We start from the raw sequence: 22573 nt of genomic DNA, 5'->3' as shown, positions 1-22573 counted from the left end.
TAACATGTCAGAAAGTTCTGAGAGAATTCTCATGCCTGATGAATGAGCATCAATGGCTGTTATTTATTGTGCACTCTATGCCCACACACTGCCCACATTGTCTTGTGTGACACAGTGAAGGTGTGAGGAAGGTGCCCCTTGGACAAATGCAGAAAGTCATGTGCAGGGGCCCCAAGTGACCTGCTCAACATCACACGACTGCTGTGTGATAGAGTTGCAAGTTGCACTCATCTCTGAACCACCCCAGAGGCCATGTTCATCCCTCTGAACCTCAACTCCAACTCAGAAGTGGAGGAGGGGCAGAGAGAGAGGGAGGGAGAGAGAGGATACCAAGCAGCCCCGCACTGTCAGCGCGGAGCCTGACGTGGGGCTGGATTCCACGAACCGCAAGATCATGACCTGAGCCAAAGTCAAGAGTTGGACGCCCAACCGACTGAGCCACCAAGTCGCCCCCATCCCCACATTTTTAATTGTCTGAAAACAATTAATAACTACTTACATAGTAATCGCCTTTTCAAGCTAAAAATGCTGAAATTTCACATTATTGCCAAAAAAGGCAATCACTTGTTTTGTCACAGTATAACCTGGGGACAACAGTGACGTTAAAGACATTAAAAAAATTCATTGTTCTGTCTTGTGCTGAGAGCAAACAGTGGACAACGGCCAGTCTTTCCAACCTGAGTCCTGCTTTAGGGGAACAAGGAAACTTTGTGTATCTTTCAGTCCCAGAAAAGGGGGGTCCTTGTCCCCGAGTAAAATAGCAAGTTTCATCTTAGCCTTCAAGAATGATGTCTTTTCATGTCTTCATGGGGTACCTGAAGCCTTGCCAAAACTCTGGGGTGAGAAACCAAACCTGACTCACCCTGGCCAGTCTGCACGAGTCCCAGCCAAATAGGAGGCTCCTTCATCGGGATGATAACACCCTTGTCCTTGGGCCTCCTTTCGTGTATTATTCTTTACATCACATGCATGTTATATACAGCTTTTCATGTATCCCAAGATACAATTCAAAATGCACTGCTTAAAATGTAAACAAAATAAGACTAATCTTCCCAGAAGAAAAAGAAAAACTTTCAAATAGAGGGATGGATAAATAAAACAGAGGAATGGATAAAATAATACACTTTGTGGAATTCTGTACCGCTAAGAGTTGACTAGATCTCTTTGAATCAATTTGGGCGAAGCTCAAAAATACACTGCTGCCCGAAAACAGCACACCGCAAAATGACATGCGGAGCGTGATATTTATCCAAATGTAAAAATAACAACAACAGCAAAAAACCGTATAGATTTTCCATGGTTATGGTCCATACAGTAAAAGTGTGTATTAAGGGTACATACCAGTCCTATAACCGGCTATTTCAGTGTCTGGGAGGTGGTGGTTGTGCTGGAGGAGTTGGGGTTGGTGGCCGATGAGGCAGAGACTCCTGCTTGATCCATAGCAGCTGTTCAAAAGTATGGTCTGGGGATCCCTAAAAGTCCCATGATTCTTCCAGGGGGTCCTCAGAATCAAGACTATTTTCATAACAACATTACGATGTTCTTTGCCTTTTTCACGGTATCGACATTTGTGCTGATGGCGTTAACCAGTGGTGCATAAAGCTGCTGGACTGTCAGTGTCATTGCGCCCTGCCCTGCCGGCTCGTTTGAAGTGGAAAAATAAATGCCAGTTTCACTTAGGAGTGACTTAAGGAAATGATAAAAGTGATTAATTTTATTAGATCTTGGCCCTTATGTACACATATTTAAAATATATCCTGAGTAGGGGGCGCCTGGCTGGCTCAGTCGGTGGAACACGTGACTCTTGATCTCAGGGTTGTGCGTTTGAGCCCCACATTGGGTATCGAGGTTACTTAAAAATAAGAAACATCTTTGCAGCGCCTGGGTGGCTCAGCCAGTTGAGTGTCGGACTTGATCTCGGCTCAGGACATGATCTCACAGTTTGTGAGATCCAGCCCACGTCTGGCTGTGTGCTGATAGTGTGGAGCCTGCTTGGGATTCTCTCTCCCTCTCTCTCTGCCCCTCCCCCACTTGTGCATGCTCTCTCTTTCCCTCAAAATAAAGAAATAAACCTAAAAAAATTGAAAAACATCTTAAAAAAATACATATCCTAAGGAATGAAGTGTGTATAAAGTACTTTGCTACATTCTGAGATGCCATGGTTGTCTTTTTTAAAAGCACTTGTGTGTTAAGATCTCATTTAATCCCCCCCACACCCCTTTTTATGGAAAAGAAAGACTAGTAGACAAGCTGGGGTTATTCAGACTAAGGTGTCTGGGGAATATTTTCCTGGAAATGAATAAAATGAGCCTGTCTCTTTACGGAGGACAACTGACAGTATTTGTTAGCAGTGATAAAAATACACATTTTCAGCCAAAAATTTGAATTTTGGAAATCTTGTTTCTGGCCGCTGTGAGCTTGACAGCTTCTCAGTCCTTCAAGAATTTTCCAATGAGATTTGTGGTAATATTAACAAATGAGATTTTTTGATATTGTATAATGAAAAGAGCCAACATTTGGAAAATCTGCATAAGCTAGTGAACCAATATTTTCCAAAAGACTGCTGTGTTTCATTACCAAATCATTTAATTCTCTGCTTTTCTGCATCTTCAACTTGAAAAAAATATTTATTTGCTGCAAGGCGCTTATCTTGTAAGAAAGCTAGATCATTAGAGATAAAGTTATTTCGGGTCAGGGCAACAATTCGCAGCATGTGCAGCTCTGTAGAACTTTCAGTTGCCTTTTGCTCCCAAATCTTATAGTGCATCTGCCTTTCCCCCCACTTCCCTTTTATCTCCATTTCCTGCTTCCTGCCTGTGCCCCAACCAAAATGACAGGTGCATCTGAGGGTTGTTATTGTTGCTTGTGCGTGTGCACTCACACATGCACACGCGTGTGTGTGGGGGATGTAGCAGTTGGGAGGTAAAAAAAATAATGGTGTTTTGTCTTTCCCCCATTTGTTGGCATTAATACAACTCCTCTGTTCTATTAAGAGAGAAACTTGGAGGGGCGCCTGGGTGGCTCGGTTGGTTAAACGTCCGACTTCAGCTCAGGTCATGATCCCGTGGTCCGTGAGTTCGAGCCCTGCGTTGGGCTCTGTGCTGACTGCTCAGAGCCTGGAGCCTGTTTTGGATTCTGTGTCTCCCTCTCTCTCTGACCCTCCCCCATTCATGCTCTGTCTCTCTCTGTCTCAAAAATAAATAAACGTTAAAAAAAAAAAAGAGAGAACCTTGGAGGTCAGAGAAGAAATGTGATCATGGAGCCTTTCCCCAAATGTCTTAGGCAGAGGTATTTGGGATATCATAGAGACCTTTTAGAATAAGGAAGAAAAGAGGCAGCTATACCTCTAGAAATACAAAGCCAAGGCTGTTATTTTTCAAGGAGTGGGCCGGTGTCAAAGTCGCAGGAGAACACACATTCTTCCCATAGCTTGACTGGGAGACCTTGGAAGGGCAATAAATTCTTGTGGTTCCAAGTCATGTTCACCTTCTAGGAATTTAGGGAGAAAAACTGGTCACAGCATGGTAGGTGGGGAGAATTTGAACTGCAGTTGAAGCATCCACTATTTCTTGCCTCCTCCTGAGTCAGAATTAACGTTCACCTCCCCTCCTTCCCACAAGGGGAGTCAGCAGAAATGTGAGCTTGAGTTCATCACCGTGAGCCTGTCATGGTGGTGTTTAGGCCCAGGCAAGACAAAAATCAACACCCCTGGTCCAGGACCCATGTCTGACGCAGCATCCTCAGCAACTTCTCAGAGACCTGTTGAGTTGCCGTTGTGGATGTTAATAACCGCAACACGTAATAGCTATTGAACACTCACTGTGCACCTGGAATGCTTATTTTATTAATCTCACAATAATCCTGTAAGGTTGTCATCCTGTGGCAGGGACTGGCTGGCTTCTCCTTGTGGGCACACAGCTAACCTCTACTTCCCAGACTCATTTGCAGTTAAGGATGGTGATGTGAGTGAGTTTTGAGTTTTGGTCAAAGGCTTGTTAGTGAAGGTGTTATTTGTTACTTCTAGGCCTGGCCTACACACTCCTCCCTCAACTCTGACCCTCCATGTTCTTTTCTCCTTCTCTGTCTTGTGAAGGCAAGCATGGAACTATACGCTAGAAGGAGTCTGACTTTTAAAAAAATTTCTTAAATGTTTATTTATTTTTGAGAGAGAGACAGAGCATGAGCAGGGGAGGGGCCGAGAGAGAGGGAGACACAGAAACCGAAGCAGGCTCCAGGCTCTGAGCCATCAGCCCAGAGCCCGACGCGGGGCTCAAACTCACAAACCGTGAGACCATGACCTGGGCCGAAATCAGATGCTTAACCCACTGAGCCACCCAGGCGCCCCAGAGGAGTCTGACTTTTGAATCACATCCTGTAGGACAACCACCACTCCGTGATACCCATTTTGAACTTCAAACAAGCAACAAATACATGTTTACTATGTGAAGCCAGTGAGAGTTTTGGAGTTTACTTATTATAGCAACTTTTGGTACTCACATTAATACTCACCCCCATTTTAGAGGTGAAAAAACTGAGCCTCAGAACATTTTATTTGTCCAAGGTCTTGCAAGCAATACGAAATCTACATAAGCTTGAATTGTGTGTGTTTTCTTGGGAATGAAGTGGCAAGAATGTCAGGTAGTGGTGGGAAGTGTGTGTGTGTGTGTGTGTGTGTGTGTGTGTGTGTGTGTGTGTGTGTGTAGTATAGTTCTACCAGTGTGTGTGGGCTCTGGGGTCCCCAAAGTCCCTCTCAATCTCCAGCAGGAGTGAGAAACGTGAGTTTCAGAGACCACACTGTGCCCTAGGCAAGGGGTTCAGGCACTTCTGCTTCTGGGCATGGCTGAGCGAGAAGCGGTGACCCCAAAAGCAACTGAAACTTCATCCCCCATGTGGCTGCTGCTATGTGGCTGACTGACAGGATCCCAGCCCTTATCTGAGATGTAGGGGGCCTGGTCAAGGACCACGCCGACCTGCAGGAGAATGTAACACTGTTAAGATGTCTGCCTTTCCCAGGAGTATCACTTTCAGGAGGCTGGCAGGATGTGGAAGGAAACAATCTCGGCACTTACCTGGCCCTGCCCTCACCCTGCTGTGTGGAATTTCCACTGGAGCAGGCAGAAAACCAGCACCCCACCGCCTTCCCGCCCCACCATCCACTTTTTAGCCAAGTTACCAAGGCTGCCCTGCCTTTTTTCTCATAACTGTGTCAGCATGCAACCGTGAGTTTGTGAGGAGAGAAGTAACTTGAGGGGGTCACATAGCTTGCTAGTGGCATATTTGAGCTGCTACCGTATGCTCAGCATTGTCTCATTGTTGCAGGATCGTGTTCCCAAGGAGACACTGAGACTCTGAGGCCTTCCTGAGAAAAATTTATTGGATAGTCCCTTGGGAACATACCTGTAAGGGAGCAAAAGAGGCATGGCTGGGCAGAAGGAGAAGTTGAACGGTGATTTAGTTGCAATGGAGACCCCAGCTGATCCCACAGGGAGCGCTGAAACTGAGGGGGCCCTCCAGAGATGTTCCACATTGAGGCAAGAGGGCTGAGGCTTTGTATCCCCACGTGGCCTGGGAGTTGTAAGCCGGCTGCTCCTGGTGGGGGTGTGGGTAGGGGTAGGTCATATCCGGGGGGTGAGGCAGCTCCCTTTGGCATGGGGCTGGCTCCAGGGAGGGGCTGTACTGTGAACTGGGGGAACAGGTGCCCCATTCCTAGATCATGGAGGGGATCTGGATGGAAGACTGCAGCATTTGCTACACTCATTTATACACACAGAAATTCTGAGATTGTGGATGGTGGAAATTAGAGCTTAGGGAAATTATGTCACTTGGGGTCACATAGCCACTAAGTGAACTAGAGAAATGTACGTCTCTAGTCTCAGCCTTTTATCTCCAAGTCTCAAAGTGGTTGGGAACCACAACAGAGAGGGCAGACAAGGTTGATCTTGAGACTGATGGTCTTCCCAGTTTAGGGAAGTGGCCCGAGTGAATGCCTGGCCAGGGCTGAGTTGACCCCTGGAGTGTATGCTGGAAAAGGAGAGAAAAATCAGTGGGGCCAAGGGCAGGCAATGAAGGACTTGGTAGTGAGGGCAAAGGATGGGACAGGAAAGCTTGGTGCTGATTTCGAGAGAGCCTGGTCTCCCAGGAGGAGCTGAGGAAGCCCTGTGACCACTGAGAAATTCAGTTTTCTGTGGTCAGGGTCTTGGGAGCAACCGTGGGTGAGGTGGAGAGGAGGGGCCATCCTAAAAGTTCCCAAAGAACACTTCCTTCCCCCCAGTAGACCCTCCCTCCACTGCCCTCATGGATATAAATGCCTTAAATGACGGATGACATATAAGCAGGTGGCCCTAGCACCTAGGAGGCCAGGTGCCTGCCAGGAAAAAAAATGTGAAAGAATTAGAAATGGGCAAAAAAGATGACTGGGTGTCTTGTCTGGCACCCTTTCTGGTTATCTGCATCTTTCATTGCTTTGAAGCTTTTTTGTCCCTTTGTAGAAAAGTGATAGTAATGCAAATGATCCTTGCCCATAGAGATGCAAATGAAGTTTGTCCAGTGGAGATGCAGTTGGTTATTGCACTGTGGATGTTGGCTACGTTTGCATTTATTTGTAAATTCATCTCAGCATTCCAACTGCCTTGCTGTGTGTGCTCTTTGAATGCTCTTGATCTGGTTGTTAACACCTTACGGTTCTCGCTTGTATTAATGATGAAATAAATTTTTGACACGTGCTCATTAAAACAACAAAACAAAAAAGGGAAAACCCTTCCAGCTCCCCTTCCTCTGAGTTGCCCTAAAACTGGGGAAAGTTAAGCTACACCCTACAGAGACCTCTGGAGACTACTGGATGGGGGCGGTGCTGAGGGGGTGGTGGGAACTCAGCACCCTCATGTCAATTAGAGAAGGTGTGTGTGTGTCTCCGTTTGTCTTGTTTCCCACAGAGGGCATCCTCATGAGATTTTATTGGAACCAAAGTGGCATGGGTTGAATGGTGTCCGTCTGAAAGATGTTGAAGTCCTAATGCCCAGTACCTGTTGAATGTACCTTTGTTGGAAATAGGGTCTTTGAAGATGTTCAAGTTAGGATGAGTCATTAGGGTGGGCTTTAATCCAATATGACTGTACCCTTGTAAAAGGGACATTTGAACACAGAGATAGACACACATATAGGGAGAATGCCATATGAAACAGGCAGAGATTGGGCTGATGGCATCTACGAGCTGAGGAATGTCAGAGATTGCCAGCAAACTACCATGAGCTAGATGAGAGGCATGGAGAAGATTCTCCCTCACAGCCCTTAGAAAGAACCAAGTGCCAACACCTTGACCTTGGACTTCCAAGCCTTCGGAACAGTGAAGCAATACATTTCTGTTGTTTAAGCCACCCAATTGTTGTACTTTGTTATGGCAACTCTGGGAAACTAACACACAAGTCTTCTATCGCTACATGCGGTGTGAACCACCAGATTTTGGCTTGCTACCCCCTCTTCGCCGTGAGAAGTGGAATTAGGACTGTAGAGTGTTAGAGGATCTCAAGTACCTTAAATACAGCCACCGTTCAAGTGGGGAGGCACTTCATCTTTTTGGTTGTAAAATTCTTCAGGAAAATATGAAATCTAAAATAGCACGCTCAGCTGCAGTTTGACATTGTGTAATTACAGCCCTCCTGTTTGTTGTAGGCAAAAGAAGAGACCCTCCCTGTGTCTTAACAAAAGGAACAGATTGTTGCCTGAATGGCACCCTCTTACTGTGTCCTCAATTTCCCAATCAGAACTGTCAGATGTTGCACTTAATTAAGCTGTCTTCCCAGCCTCCTGGCATCCGACAGGTTCCCATAGTAATTACTGAGGTTTCCAAGTAGGGCTGGCTTTCCTGTGTTTCTGCACACTCTCATGGCAGGCAGGGGTGGCTTGGGCTTGAAGTGGGAATGTCCCATGCGGCTTGCAAGGGGTGTCTGGCTGTTCTCTAGGAGCTGGGGGCTGTGGGAGGAGGGTAAGTGGGTAGTGAACCTGGGGAATCAGTCTCGTGGTTTTCTTAGGCTGAAGAGTTGCCAGCTGGTCAGTTCTCCTCCCTGCTTAATAATCCATGTGATGCCTATCAGAAGCCAATGCGTTGCCCGCATTCCCTAGATTGATTAAACATTTCGCTCTGATGGAGATCTGATCACTTGTTTTCCTGCAAGAGCTCAAGTCAGTGCCCAAAGCTGGATGATGGGGAGGACAGAGGTAAGGCAGGAAAAGGGAATTATGATTCTGTTTTGCATCTTCCTTGCTTGCTGCAGAAACCTTGGCTGAAGGGGCTTCAGCTTCCCTAGGATGATCATACCTCATTCCCTAGACCCCTCTCTTTTTTCCTCCCATAGTCTCCTTAGGCTTGGAGTTCCCATTTCATTTTGAGGACCTAGCGCACCCTGCCCACAGGGCAAAAAACCACCCAGACCCCGCTTGTGTCCTATAAGTCCTGACACTCTGGCCTTCTGCTGGAGCTTGATGGGGCCTCCTCTGGGTGTCCCAGGGTATGTCTCTTGTGATTTCTTTGAACTGTCAGTTCTTTTGTCGCTTCTGATCTTCTGTCCATGCACTTCTCTCTTGCCTACAGAGGACTCTTCTGATGCCTTTGCCCTTGAGACTTCATAAAGTGGCTCTTCACCCCTGCTGTGGCTGTGAGCGCCCACAGAGTGATGCTGGTGTCCATGGCGAGGCCCCAGGGGTGCGTCTGGTGCTATCACTGCACCGCCTGATGTTGTCACTTCTGGCAAAGATTAGTGAGGAGGATTTCTCCCCACTGTGTACCGTACTTTGTCTTTTGTCTAAGTTTTAGTTCATGTTAACACTACAAAGAAAATATGTGCCGGGCTTGCTCAGCCCCGAGCTCACCCCGAGGCCAGTGCCAGTGCCAGCACACTGGGGACAGGCCGGGGACACATTCATGTTGGGGCCTGGAGCCTTGGCTGTGGAGTCCTGTGACCACAGGGATAAATGGGCTGAGAGGACAGAGAGTGATGGTTTCATTGTAGACCTATCTCCATCAGGTGTCTGCACTTCTCATCACAAAAGAGATGATATAGGAGGTTTTGGCTTTTCCTGGCACAAAGCGCAAAGTATTCCCCAAGTCCTTCTGACATGCAGACTTGGTAGCTGCTTAGTAAATGTGTATCCAAACACCTGCAGGGCCAAATATTTCCAGTCACTTGTGTTCTCTGAGCCAAACCTTTCACTGTCTTTCTCCTGCTGAGAAGATGCTTCCAGAACAGACAAGCCTATCTATCTCTAAGCGAATGTAGCAGAAGCAGTAGGTTAGATTGGCAAAGCCAAAATCGCAGTTAAAAAATCCGCCCAACAGGAACTCATGCGTTGTTTTGGGAGCTAGAGTGCTACTCTGAATGATATTTTCTCCTGTGTTAAAAACCATTTTTGACCCTCGACTTAGCCAATCCTTATGTTTCGGTTGTAAGTAAAGGTTATCTAAGAATGTGGAAGTTGCCCAGATCTGAAGATTTCTCAGTCTCTGAGGAAATCCAGCCTGCATGAAATATGGGACTTGGTGTTCATTCACTTGGCCTTGCCCTTGGAACTGTCAATGAGACCTCACTCAAAGGGGATACTCAGAGTTTCTTATAATGGCATCGATAATGCATAGCAGTCAAGGTCCTATCAGGAGACAGAAACCACATCTCATTTTTATCTTTATCTTTATCTTTATCTTTATTTTATTTTACTTCTATTCTATTCTATTCTATTCTATTCTATTCTATTCTATTCTATTCTATTCTATTCTATTCTATTCTTTCTTTAAATACCATGGGTGATGCTCATGGTCCAGGGCCTAGTCCTGGTGGGTGGAGTGTGGAGTTTTCTGGGAAGGGAAGCTGGACATGGCTGGAGGCCTCAGGGCATGCTTGTGGCGTTGGGTGTGTGTGGGAGTAAGTCTGAGTCTAGATAGAGGGGCAGGATGAGAGTGCCCTGGGATGTGGAACAGACAGGCATCATGGTGCTGATGTCTCCTTCCCTTTCTCCAGGTTAGTGTGTGGCATTTTCTGGCCTCCATCTGATGCCCCAGGTAACCCTTTACAACTCAGGGCATGGTGTATGGGGTCCATTCTGTCTTCTCTTTTTGCAAGAAGGTGAGGCTTTGCCCCTTGTCCCCGAGCCTCCCGACCACTAGAGGCCAGGTCAAGTTACATTTCTGTGAACCACTTGGCTTTAGGGTTGGCCCCTGGGTCAAGCCAAGTGCTGGATATCTCTCCTTCATTGCATCAGTGAATTTTCTTTCTTGCTTTCTAATTCATATATATTTTGAAAAAAATTCTCATTTTGAGAGACTTGTGCATTTTATCTTGGATATCTACATGCTTGTAGCTGAGATGAGAGATGCTTCTACAACAGGTCAGTGTTTTATGGTGACCCAGAGTGTCCAGAAGAGTTCTTCCAGCAGCTGGAGAGACGGAGAATGGGAGACGTATGCAAAGGGAATGTTAGGGTATTTAGATGGGGACTAAGAGTGTGATCTTCGGCCTGCCACGGATAATGATTTGAATTGTTTTTAATTACCTTTGTTTATCAAACTATAGTTTATTTGATTACAACTTCATGCACCAAACGGAGTCTCACCGAGCTCTAGTTATATTTGAGATAGGACTTTAGGTCTCTAATGATGGTGATTGTGAGTTCATTTATCTCAATATTTGCCACATGGTAGATCCTCAATACATATTTGCGGAAGAAACGCATGCATGCGTGAATGTCCTAAAGAGTGTCAGTTTGCTAGGACAAAAATCTTACAATTGGGGTCTCCCATCCTTTTTTTTTTTGTAATGTTTTATTTATTTTTGAGACAGAGAGACACAGAGCATGAATGAGGGAGGGTCAGAGAGAGAGGGAGACACAGAATCCGAAGTAGGCTCCAGGCTCTGAGCTGTCAGCACAGAGCCCGACGCGGGGCTCAAACCACGGACCGCGAAATCATGACCTGAGCCAAAGTCGGACGCTCAACCGACTGAGCCACCCAGGCGCCCCTGGGGTCTCCCATCCTTAGTAATTTGACAACTCTGATGACTTGAGGAGGTGCTGTGACATTGACCAGCAGCCCCAAATTAAGTTAATAATAAACAAAGGCAATTCTTGACAGAGGGGGACACCTGCAAACTGAGAACAGTAAAACTAGAAAGCAGGAGATTGAAAAAACATTTCTCCAAGAAAGTGACACATTGAAGGCAACTTAAAAAAAAGAAAGGCATTGATGACCTTATGGTAGAAATTGCTTTGTTGTCCCTCTGAAGAAAAATCAATGAGAATTTTAGAGTGAAAAGAGAGGAATCATGAGTTTCTCAGCCTACGTTGTCTGCCAGGTGTAATGACAGCTTTGCCTCAGGGGAGGCTTTCACAGTGACAGGAAAAAGGTGGCTTCACTGGGTAAGTGGCAGGCCAGCTGGGGACTAGTCCTGATGGACTGAATGGCAGGTTTTCAGAACAGGAAGCTGACTCAGAAAAAATGTATGCTTAGATGTTGTGGGGAAAGGAAAGTGAACCCAGTAAAAGAGATCTTTGATTCAAGAAAGGAGGAAGAACCTGATAATCACATTAAGTTGATGAGAACAAGTAGCAGGGAGACAGGTGTGAGAACAGAAACTAAATCAAGGGCAGTTATCAGTGAAATGGGATCAGAGAGGAAGCCCTGGACAATGGACCACACTTGGGAAGAGAGTGGGGACAGGAAGCTTGGGAGGAAGGGATCCCATTAGGGAAAAAAGGAGAAAGTGACATGGTCATAGGTTAGCCCCAGGCTGCTGACAAAGAAGGGAGAATGATTCCAATCTGTTGTTCCATTCTCTCCCTCAAGGATATGGTCTTCAAACTGGAAAGGGTAGAACAAAGTGTGTGAAAAGGGAACTGCAACTAAATATGGTTTAGGAAATAGTGAGAGCTAGGCCCAGATAAGCATATTCTGGAGATTAAAGGACTAGAACCGTATGAAGTTGTTGTCAACAGTCTATGAGAGATCATACTGAAAATTGGTGCTGTCCAGTAGATTGGAGGGGAGTTGTCTTAGTCCGTATGGACTGCTGTAACAAAATACCATAGACTAGGTGGTTTATAAACAGAAAACATGGAGGCTGGGAATCCAAGATTAAGGTGCAGGCAGAATTTGGTGTCTGGTGAGGAACTGCTTCCTACTTCATATGTGGCTGTCTTCTCCCTATGTCCTCACGTAGCAGAAGGGGCAAGGGAACTCTCTGGGGTCTCCTCTATAAGGGCACTATTCCCATTTATGAGGATCCCACCCTCGTGACACAGTCACCTCCCGAAGACCCTCCCCACCAAATACCCTCACACTGGGGATTAGGTTTTAACATAGAATTTTGGGGGGACCCAAACATTCAGTTATAGTGTGAGTTAATGTAATTTTCAGCAAAGCCACCACTGGCTCATATGAAGCCTTTGTGTGACATAGCAAAAGTAACCTCTTTCTTTCTTTAAAAAAAATGTGTATTTATTTATTTGAGAGAGAGAGAGAGAGAGAGAGAGAGAGAGAGAGAGAGAGATAGCGCTCAGCGTGGAACCTGACACGGGGGCTTGATCTCACGACTGTGAGGTCATGACCTGAGCCAGAATCAAGAGTTAGATGCTTAACCAACTGAGCCATCCAGATGCCCCCAAAAGGCACCTCTTTCTCAACATACTTGCTTCCATCTTTTGAAATATTATCATAATGTGATTTTTAGAGAATAGGACGCTTCATGGCCTTCTACCATGTGAGAAATAATCCCACTGACCCAATCAAAAGAGGGACATGGAGACTCAGCACAGTGAAGCAAGGCTTTAATTAACGTTCTTGCAAGAGCAGGTGTTTGAGGGACAGGCACAGTTGGGGCACTTACAGCAGGCAATTTATCTGCTAGTGTGAAGTCCCTCCCCTGACTCCTCATTGGCTGAGCACTACAGAGGTTACAGCCTTACCCAGAAGTCACTTATGCCCATATAGGGCAAAAAGTAGTCTGATTGGAACAAATGTACATTCCCTGAGGTGATACAGAGACTTCAGTTCTTTGGTGCATGCTCATTGCAAAGCCCATGAAAAATAAGCCCCTGAAATGGAGAGGAGAAAAAGAACCAGGAAGTGAAGTGTCTAAGGGTTTGGGACTCCATTGTTGGAGGGGGTTTGCACATATCCCCAACAGGCTGTAAACCTATTCAAATCTACAATATCTACAGGGATGTAGTCTTTCTATATATATGTCACTCTTAAGTAATATATTGCCTGCACACTTTGCATATAATCTCTGATTTTCAGGACAGGAAAAGGGTGGATTACAGAATTATAGAACAGGAATATGATGTGATCCTTGGAAAAACTGAAGAACATTCAACTATCCTACTTGGGAACAGTTAGAAAATAATGTGGTGGTCAATAGAACTCATCAGGAATTTAGATTAATGGAGAAAAGTTAACTTGGAGAGAGGTGTCTAGGGCAGGCAACAGTGCTGTGCCCTCAGTTCTGCCTTATTTAGCAATTTCTAGATGGCACATGCCTCAAATTTTCAGATGTGATGTTAAAAGGAGTTAGAAATATAGAAATGTGCTGGGTAGTAGAATTGGGGTGTACAAAATGTTGACAGAGCAATATGATAGACTAATCTGTTAAACATATTTAATTGGGAGAACTTGTAGATGTCAACCCTTCAGTGTGAAAACAATGTCACAAGTATAGGATGGAGGAAAGATGTGGTTTAAGAGAAGCATGTGTGAAAAAGAATTTCTGTTGCCAGGAATCTCAACATAAGTAACGGGTGAAAAGTGATCCCTCTAAGAGTTTTAGGGGTATGAAGCCACATCAGGGGAAGTAGAATTATTAGAATGGCAGAGATTAGGGTCCTTTCCTGCTCGTTAAAATCTCAGACCATGATTTTACATGTCGTTCTGTGTTCTACGCATGAAGATAGATATAACTAAACTGGAATGAATTCAAGTGTTTGTCTAGGAAAGGGAGAAAATTTGAAATTTTCAATTTCAAAACCCTGACTGGGTTTGACCAAGTAGTATCCCCCTTACCTAGGGTTTTGCTTTCCATTGTTTCAGTTACCGTGTCAACCGCCTTGGGGAAGCGGATGCTCCTCCTTCTGTTGAATCTTCAGAGCGTCAATAGCAACGTTGTGTCACGTGACGTCACAATGCTTGCATCATCCACCTCGTTTGTCTCATCATGGGGGCATCTTGTCATCTCATATCATCTAAGAAGAAGGGTGAGTACAGCACAATATATCTTGAGAGAGACGTATTCACATAACTTTTATTACAGTGTATTGTTACATGTATTCTATTTTATTATTAGTTATTGTTGTGGCTAATTTATGCACTCAGCTTCATCACAGATACGGAGCTATAGGAAGAAACATTAGTGTGTGTCGGGTGGAGTACTATCTGTGGTTTCAGGCCTCCACTGGGGGTCTTGGAACGTATCCTCCTCAGGTAAAAGGGGATGACTGTATGTTGTTTGCGTAGTAGTCTAAGGAATTGGACACATTAGCTTGTGTGACAGGAAAAATTATAAAAGAAAAAAATTACTTGTAATTCATAGTTTTCCCATTGAATGGTTGTGGTTGAACACTGCTTTGTTTGCTGAAATCAAAGCCGTCCTGGCATATTAACTTCCGGCATTCTGGGATTCTAGGAGAAACTGATTACAGGGCAGCCAGGAGGAAGGTTGGAAGAAGGCGTGTGTTGCATGGGGATTAGTGGGGTGGGAGATCCTCCCTCCACCATATCGACGAAATCTGGGAGAGTTTATATTGCTTATTCTGGATTCTGAAGAATATTTGGTGCTGCAGGCTGAGAAGAAATGTTGAGTTGAGTCCTGCTTCAAGGTGGGCTAGGTCACCTTGGAAAAGAATTCTTTGTAGGGAAAGTAATGGTTACAAAAGGCCATACATTGGAAAAATTAGTAGCAGTTGCTTCCTGAAATCTTTTTTGATCTGTAACAATCCCCCTCCCCCTCTCAGCACCTCTGCCATGGTATTCATCTGTGGAAGAAATATGGTCATTTCTCCTGCAGAAATTCCTACATTTCAGATTTGATTAGTTGCTTCTTGTGTGTTGGTATCCTAATGAGTTGAAATCCTAGCAACCTCCAAAAGTGATCAATGTGTATTTTATTACCATTATTTTAATGACCATATAACCTGGGCAGCACCCTCAGATGGTTTTCTTGTTTCCTTAATGCTTGGCAGACATTCCCTGGAGAGACTCAATCTTTACTCACCAGGTTTCCACTGTTTATTCCTCCATAAAGCAGTTACAGGTGGGACCGTTAATGGTGGTAGCTATCTATCAGAGTCGCTAAGTGGACTGGCCTTGGGCTCTTGTAGATGTAGGTCCAACTCCTGACTCCCATCACTTAGTGGGAGTGTGACTGTGTGACCTTAGTCACATCACCAGACTTCTCCGAGCCTCAGTTTCTCTCCCGTAAAAACATGAGAAAATAATGTTCACTTCAAGTCTTGTGTTAAATGAGATAATGTGTGTGAGGCACTTATCACAGGGCCTGGCAAGTAGTTTGGGTTGGAAAAACGGGAACCGTTATTATGAGAAGCCTCTTAAAACCGACTTTCACCTCATCGATCCATCCAGACACACAGGAGTCCCTGCCAAATGTCAGTCCTTCCGCCCTGCCTGTCCCACGGTGGTTTGGCTTGCTCAGTCCTGCATCAGAATTCACTTGTAGCTTTATTTATCAGCAGATCAGGCAGCTGGGTCCTTTACACCTGTCCTGAAGAGAACCCCCCTCCCTTACTGTGCTCATCAATAGTATTTCTTCATATTGAAGTTATTTGTTATACACTTACCTTTCTTTAAATGTGTACGTTGTGGTGGACTTTATGCATGAAAATAAAAAATTATTTCTCGCAGTCGTGGAACATTTGCCTTTCCTGACTCCCTCTCCATCCTTTATACTGCTCCGTGTTGGGAGGCTGACCCTACATCCGCCTCCTCTGTGACTACATCGGAGGGCTTTCTTGCCCTCTGGCTTCTGGCTGGGTTTGACTAATGAGAGGCACAGGCTGGGGACCTGATTTTATTCCTGTCACTCCCTCCCTGCTGGGTCACTGTGGCTTGGCAGTGTCTCCCTAATGCAGGCTACAGCTCCTGTCTAGTGGCTCTCTCCATACACTCTCTCTAGTTTCTGGTGTGTATTCACTCTCCATCAGGCCTGGGGAGGGTTAAAGTGTGTCTAAGTGTGTGAGCACACAGAAGACTAGAAGTTCCTGTAAGTTCTTTATAGGATTGTAGTTGATTTTGACTTAATTTATGATTTTATGTTCCCAAATTAAAAACATAAAAAAAGGTGGAGTTTGCAAGAATAAAAGGAACACATTTCACTATTTTTGTGTCATTTAAATGCATTTTCTACTTGATATCATGAATGTCTATTACAACAATACCAAAAGAGTTACTTTGGGCAGGTGATATTTTCTATTTGTACATTGATATGATGTCTGTAATTTGCTTTAAATGACTTCAGCATGGATGTGTGTGTGTGTGTTTATGTGTGTGTGTATGTGTGTGTGTGTGTGTGTGTGTGTGTGTGTGAGAGAGAGAGAGAGAGAGAGAGAGAGAGAGAGAGAGAGAGAGAGAGACAGACAGAGAGACAGAGAGGGAGAGAGAAAATCTGAACTACTTTCTAAGGTCCTCATCAGTGATCCATTCTCCAGGGGTGATCAACTGCATTTCATTTTCAAGTCCATACCCCACAGGCACCTGCTATGGCACTTAAGTTGTCTATATCTCAATCACCACCAGAGACTTTATTAATTAACATAATGAATGTCAAAAATGGGTTTTCATGGACGAACTTTATGTCTTGTTAATCTGCATAGCAGATGTTAGAAATAAGCTTTTCTTAGTAAAATTAAATGTTCTCCAGGGGCACCTGGGTGACTCAGTCAGTTAAGCATCTGACTTCGGCTCGGGTCATGATCTTGTGGTTTGTGAGTTTCTGCCCCATGTTGGGCTCTGTGTTGACGGCTCAGAGCCTGGAGCCTACTTCAGATTCTGTGTGTGTCTCTCTCTGCCCATCTCCCGCTCATGCTCTGTCTCTCAAAAATAAATAAACACTAAAAAATTTTTTTAAAAATGAATATTTTCCAGATATGGCGATTGGCTGTAATATTTTAGAGATAATTGCTACCTTAGCAAGTCCGATAGCCTGTTCTTTTGGGGATGGCCCTTGAGGTTTGGTCCCTAAGTGGTCCTGTGTTGAACCAGAGTGGGATGATTTTGATTGCTTTCTGTAGACAATAGGATGGCAGAATCCTGCCTCTGGAATATTGTGGTATCTGCTTCTGGCTAATGTTCCTTGCAAGGTGGGGTCAGAGTACCTATAAACCAAAAGGGGTTGTATGATGTTTTATGCCTACTTACTAATAAAAGTTTGTTTAATCAATATCTGTACATGTGGCAGAATTTAGTCTGAGACTTGCTTTCATAAAAACCTGGGTGAGTAGCTGATTCCTACTCCCTGAACTTTTTGGTTTGGACAAGATAATGAACTAGAGAGTCTTGGATGACAAATGCTGCTTAAGTTCATTTACAACATAGAGCATTTGGATTCTTAACACACAGATATTCTCTACCAAGGTATTTGAAAACTATAATTGCCAAAGAACTACTTGAGGATTGAATCAGGATGGAAAGTGCTCTTTGACCAGTTGAAAATAAAATAACTAAAGGGTATGCAACAGAATGAGATATTCACTAAAAGCCAGAAAATTTGTTTATTATTGTCCACCGCACCCTATGCCTTTGCAGAGTTCCCAACACACACCTGCTCCTAAGTCTAGGGTGTTGCAGATAGGGAAGAGATCAGAACCCCAGTTAAGCAGGAGCTTCCCAGAAGGTGGTCGTGACTGGAGGAGAATGGCAGACCCTCCCAGGTCAGAGAAGGAGGAGAGTGGTTATGAAAGTAATCTCAGGACTGAAAGGTAAATAGGGTTCCCTTCCAAATATCCTTGGGTATCTCCAAGAAACAGCACATAGACATAAATCACCCAAGGCCTCAATGCCTCCTCAGGTTAAGAAATAAAGCATCAGTAATTGTGGGCATGTCAAATGTGAAATCCTAAGCTCATTCGCTTAGAATTTCTGAGTCATCTGCAGCGTCTACCCTTGTAAAAGGCATCAGTTATGAAGTCACATAGAAGCAATATCTTTATTACAATTCTTAAAACTAAAACTATTGAGGCAGCTGAATAATATTGCCTATATAACTAAATGAGGTTAATTCATTCAGCATTTGATGATATATCTTATGGGCTAGCTTAATCTGATAAACCTTTTAGATGCAGTTTTGTTTTAAGAGGCATCAGGCGACCAGCTTAGGAATAAGCAGAACTTTACTTTTTCTCTAAACCTTTCCATTGACTTGTCTTTCTCTGACCTGGATGAAACTTTGGGCAGTTCCCACAGCTTTTCCAATAACTTTCAGGTGTTGGACATTGTCTAATTTTCCAGGCATTAGTTAAGTGCAGTCCTGCTGAATAGCAAACTTCAATCTTTCATCTAATTTAAAGCCATTCCTCCCCCACAGTGTGGACCCCTGTCAGGCAGGAGGCTAGCAGTGGGGAGAAAGTGGGTGTGGTTGGATTCTTCACTGTCCTTCACTCTTATGCTGTTTGTCCTCTGTTCTGTTGCTCTGGCTTCTCCAGGGTTAGGGCCAGAAAGAGAGAGAAGAGGCAGAAAATGCTTACTTTGGCTGCTGTAGTTTATTTTATTTTATTTTTTTATTAAAATTTTTTTTAATGTTTATTTATTTTTAACAGAAAGAGACAGAGCATGAGTGGGGGAGGGGCAGAGAGAGAGACACAGAATCCGAAGCAGATTCCAGGCTCCGAGCCATCAGCACAGAGCCCGATGCAGGGCTCGAACTCAGTGACCGCGAGATCATGACCCGAGCGGAGGTCGGACGCTCAACTGACTGAGTCACCCAGGCTCCCCTTGACTGCTGTAGTTGTAATTCACATCGGTGCCCTTGGGTGGGGCCAGTGGATAACTGCCCACCTCTACACAAGTGTTCTCTTGGGTTCCTCAGAGATCTCCTTCCTGAAGCCCACCTGTTTCATTTCCTTGATATGGCACTTTCCTTGGAAAGTTCCTGACTCTCAGTGGCTCCCTCTACACCCTTTCTGGTGGGGTTGTCCCTCCAGATGACCTATCCCTTGTCCTGCCAGATGACTGAGGCATCTTCCCTTCTGAAGGATCCATATCTAATATGTGGGAAACATATGTGCATCTCTGGCCCCTCCACACTTTTCAAGTGCAAGTCAATTTCAGTGCAGCCTTCTTTATCCCCAGTGGTCCCTCCAGCCAGCCTTTCACATGTTGACAATTTGAGGTATGGGGCAGCTCCAAACTCTAGGACTTCAGACTGTAGCTCTAGTCTCATCACTAGGGTATTTGTATCAAGCTCTCAGAAACCTGAAAGTAGCTTCAGGTTGGTAGCCTTATGTGGCTTAAAGTGAAAACCACTTCCCCCTTCCTTCCTACTCCCTATTTGGAAGGGAGGAGAAATGCCACAGCACAACAAGCCTTTTTCTAAAAACAAAAACAAAAACAAAAACAAAAGCAAAAAACCCAAAACACAACTGCCCCTTCCTGACTTCTGTGACAAATCTGCAAGTCTGTCCCAATGTGAAGAGTGAAGGACTGAAAACCCCCTCAAGTTTCCTAGCACATCCTACGAGAGTGATCTTGTCCTGACACCCTCTAACTTAAACTGTGCTTGCCCAGAGGCTGTTCTGTTCAACAGGAAACATTCCAGAGGAATCAGGATAATTAAGACTCTACCACAGTAGAAGTGGGCGGGTAATGCCTGCTCTCAAAATCTATGGGGCCAACATCATCACATTCCCTGTGTGCGGCTGTGAAGAATTTAGAAACGTAAACACATCAAATACTCAGGCCTACTTACCTTTTGGGAAGTCTTTAGACACCTTCCTTTTGCATTGACTGCTAAATGGTTTCTGTCAATATCCTGGGCAAAGTTGGAGCTCCACCAGCCATCTCAGACCCTCCCTCTCTTTGAGACCCAAATCAGGCCAGAATAGACAGTTCACTGAAAAGTCTTTATGGGACTATGATCTGCTTCCATGGCTTTCATCGAAGGCCTGTGTAATGAAGAACTGTATATAATTTCTTTTTAGCTATACTAGAAATATCAGGAGAAAAGCAAGTTTAATGGAGACATAATTAACTACCTTTAATCTTCCTGTAAAATATCAAGGTTTGAGATAAAGCTGGACATTTCATGGGGGAAAAAAGGCAGAGTCCAGAAACATCAACATTGACTTACAATGCCTGTGACAAGAGACTACATCACAGACAGTGCAGGTGACTGCTGTGTCACATTTGGGGACAAATCCTATTGTAAATAGATAGGAGAACAAACTTTGTAAAAGTTGTAATAATAGCCTCTGGGCCAGAATGGAAGAAGAAACAATTGGGAATATTGAGTTTAAATGGCAAGAACAAGAAGAACAAGGTTAGCAACTGTAGAAAGTAGCCTTTGATCAAAACATCTTCCTCCTCCAGCCTCTCTCTCAATCCTTGCAGCCTAGAGCAAGGTTTCTTACCCTTTAGTCATTATGACCCATCAAGGAGCTTCTTCAGATGTTTTTTCCCCTAATTTCCTCCTCCCATGAAAATTAAATATCACATATCTGTTTATGTTACTGTATATAGGCCTGTGTTTTATTTATTTTTTTTTAATTTTTTTTCAACGTTTATTTATTTTTGGGACAGAGAGAGACAGAGCATGAATGGGGGAGGGGCAGAGAGAGAGGGAGACACAGCCATCAGCCCAGAGCCTGACTCGGGACTTGAACTCATGGACCGTGAGATCGTGACCTGGCTGAAGTCGGACACTTAACCGACTGCGCCACCCAGGCGCCCCTATAGGCCTGTGTTTTATACATGAAAAGAGTAAGATTTTTTTTTTTACTTATATTACCTATATTAATATCCTAGGAGCGCCATAACAAAATAGCATATACTTCGTGACTTAAAACAACACAAATTTATTCTCTTATGGATCTGGAGACTAGAAGTCCAAAATCAAACTGTTGATAGGGCTGTGTTCCTCAGAAACATTCTAGAGAACGCTTCCCTGCTGCTTCTAGCTCCGGTGGCCTCAACCATTCCTTGGCTTGTGACTGCATCACTCCAGTGACTGTCTTCACATGGCCTTCTTCTCTCTGGGTTTCTGTTCTTTCTGGCCTCTTATAAGGACAGTCTCATTGGAGAGTGATCCCATCTGGCATGATCTCATGCCTTATGTTAATTATATCCAGCATGATCTCATGCCTTACCTTCATTATATCTGCAAAGACCCTATGTCCAGACATGGACATATTCTGAAGTTCCAGGTGGGCATGAATTTTGGGGACACTATTCAACCTAGTACAGATCCCAAGAACCAGTTTTTGCCCCTGTGGGGATGATATCATCCTTACTGAGAACACAGAGCCTAGAGAATAAATGAACCTAAATCCAGCTTACGCAGAGAAGTGAGTATCAACTCTCTGAAGAGCTTCTCTAACAAATCCTCGACTGGAGACTTTTGTAGCTTTCCACTGAGAGACATGCTCCCCAAGGGAACATCGCGCTCAGCCCGTCTGTCTTCCTGTACCCCTCATCCAGCCATCAAAAGAATTCCTTAATCTCTTTCATCCTCAGCTGAATCCTAGGTAAAGTGGAGAGAATAAGAGTACCTACTTCCAGAGTTAATTTTGGAATTGATTGAGGTCATGCATGAAGAGGAGTTAGCTCAGTGTCCATGATAGAAAACATGCTCAATAAATTATGAGTGGTTGTTTTTACTATTACTCTTTCCCCCTCATTATGTCTTTCCTGAGAGATGGTGCTCTCTGTTTTTCCCCAGATCAGGTTCATGATCTGATTCCTCTCTCTGGCAATGAGTTTTGAGGCTTCCCTTTTGACTCTCTCTCCCACGATCCCCATTTAATGACAGCTGATCTGACCTTTACAAGCTTCAGCTTTACTTCCCATCAGGAAATTGTGAAAATGCCTGCCCTTGGCCCAGAGAGCTTGCCTTGATATAAGCAGGGAGCCCTGTGGAAGGGAGGGAGGGGAGCCAACCCTGTCATGAGAAAACTGGGTGCATTATCCTTTTACATTCCCTTGAGAGGCCTCTGTTTGACTCCTCTTTTGGAAGGTGAATTTTCTCTTTTCTGAGAAAATATTTTACTATGTCATATGCTTATACATAATCTGCTTTCAGCACAAATTATCTTAGCATATTCCTAATGTTGGGCTTTTTATCTTTGTCTTTATCCTGTGGATAAAACTCCATGGCAGAAATGAAGGTGGAATAGATAGGTGCCCTCAACTCCATCAGCCTCAGACGAACTTCTGTCAACTGGTCCCTCTCACATGACAGGAAACTCTGTCTTGTGGTTTTGATTTTATCTCTGATAAGCAAGTTGAAATTTGTCTTCATGATTCCATCTTGTTCTCTTAAGTTGCACCAAGAGCTCTTGGTCATATGGTATTGTGTTTAGTATTGTTTATCATTAT

At 44.4% G+C, this 22573-nt stretch overlaps 1 protein-coding gene across 7 annotated transcripts in view; it reads left to right on the top strand.

The window, feature by feature from the left end:
• Positions 1 to 22573, top strand: part of PALM2AKAP2 (PALM2 and AKAP2 fusion) — a 567675-nt gene that overhangs the window by 64437 nt on the left and 480665 nt on the right. For all 7 annotated transcript variants that reach the window (XM_047831459.1, XM_047831462.1, XM_047831465.1 and 4 more), the window contains one exon: positions 14066 to 14229. In XM_047831459.1, coding sequence (XP_047687415.1) covers positions 14095 to 14229 — 135 coding nt within the window. In that variant the 5' untranslated portion in view covers positions 14066 to 14094. The remainder of the gene's footprint in view (positions 1 to 14065; positions 14230 to 22573) is intronic.

The sequence above is a fragment of the Prionailurus viverrinus genome, chromosome D4 (genome assembly GCF_022837055.1).
Source record: "Prionailurus viverrinus isolate Anna chromosome D4, UM_Priviv_1.0, whole genome shotgun sequence".
Lineage (NCBI taxonomy): Eukaryota > Metazoa > Chordata > Mammalia > Carnivora > Felidae > Prionailurus > Prionailurus viverrinus.
This window is presented reverse-complemented; position numbering and strand designations above follow the sequence as displayed.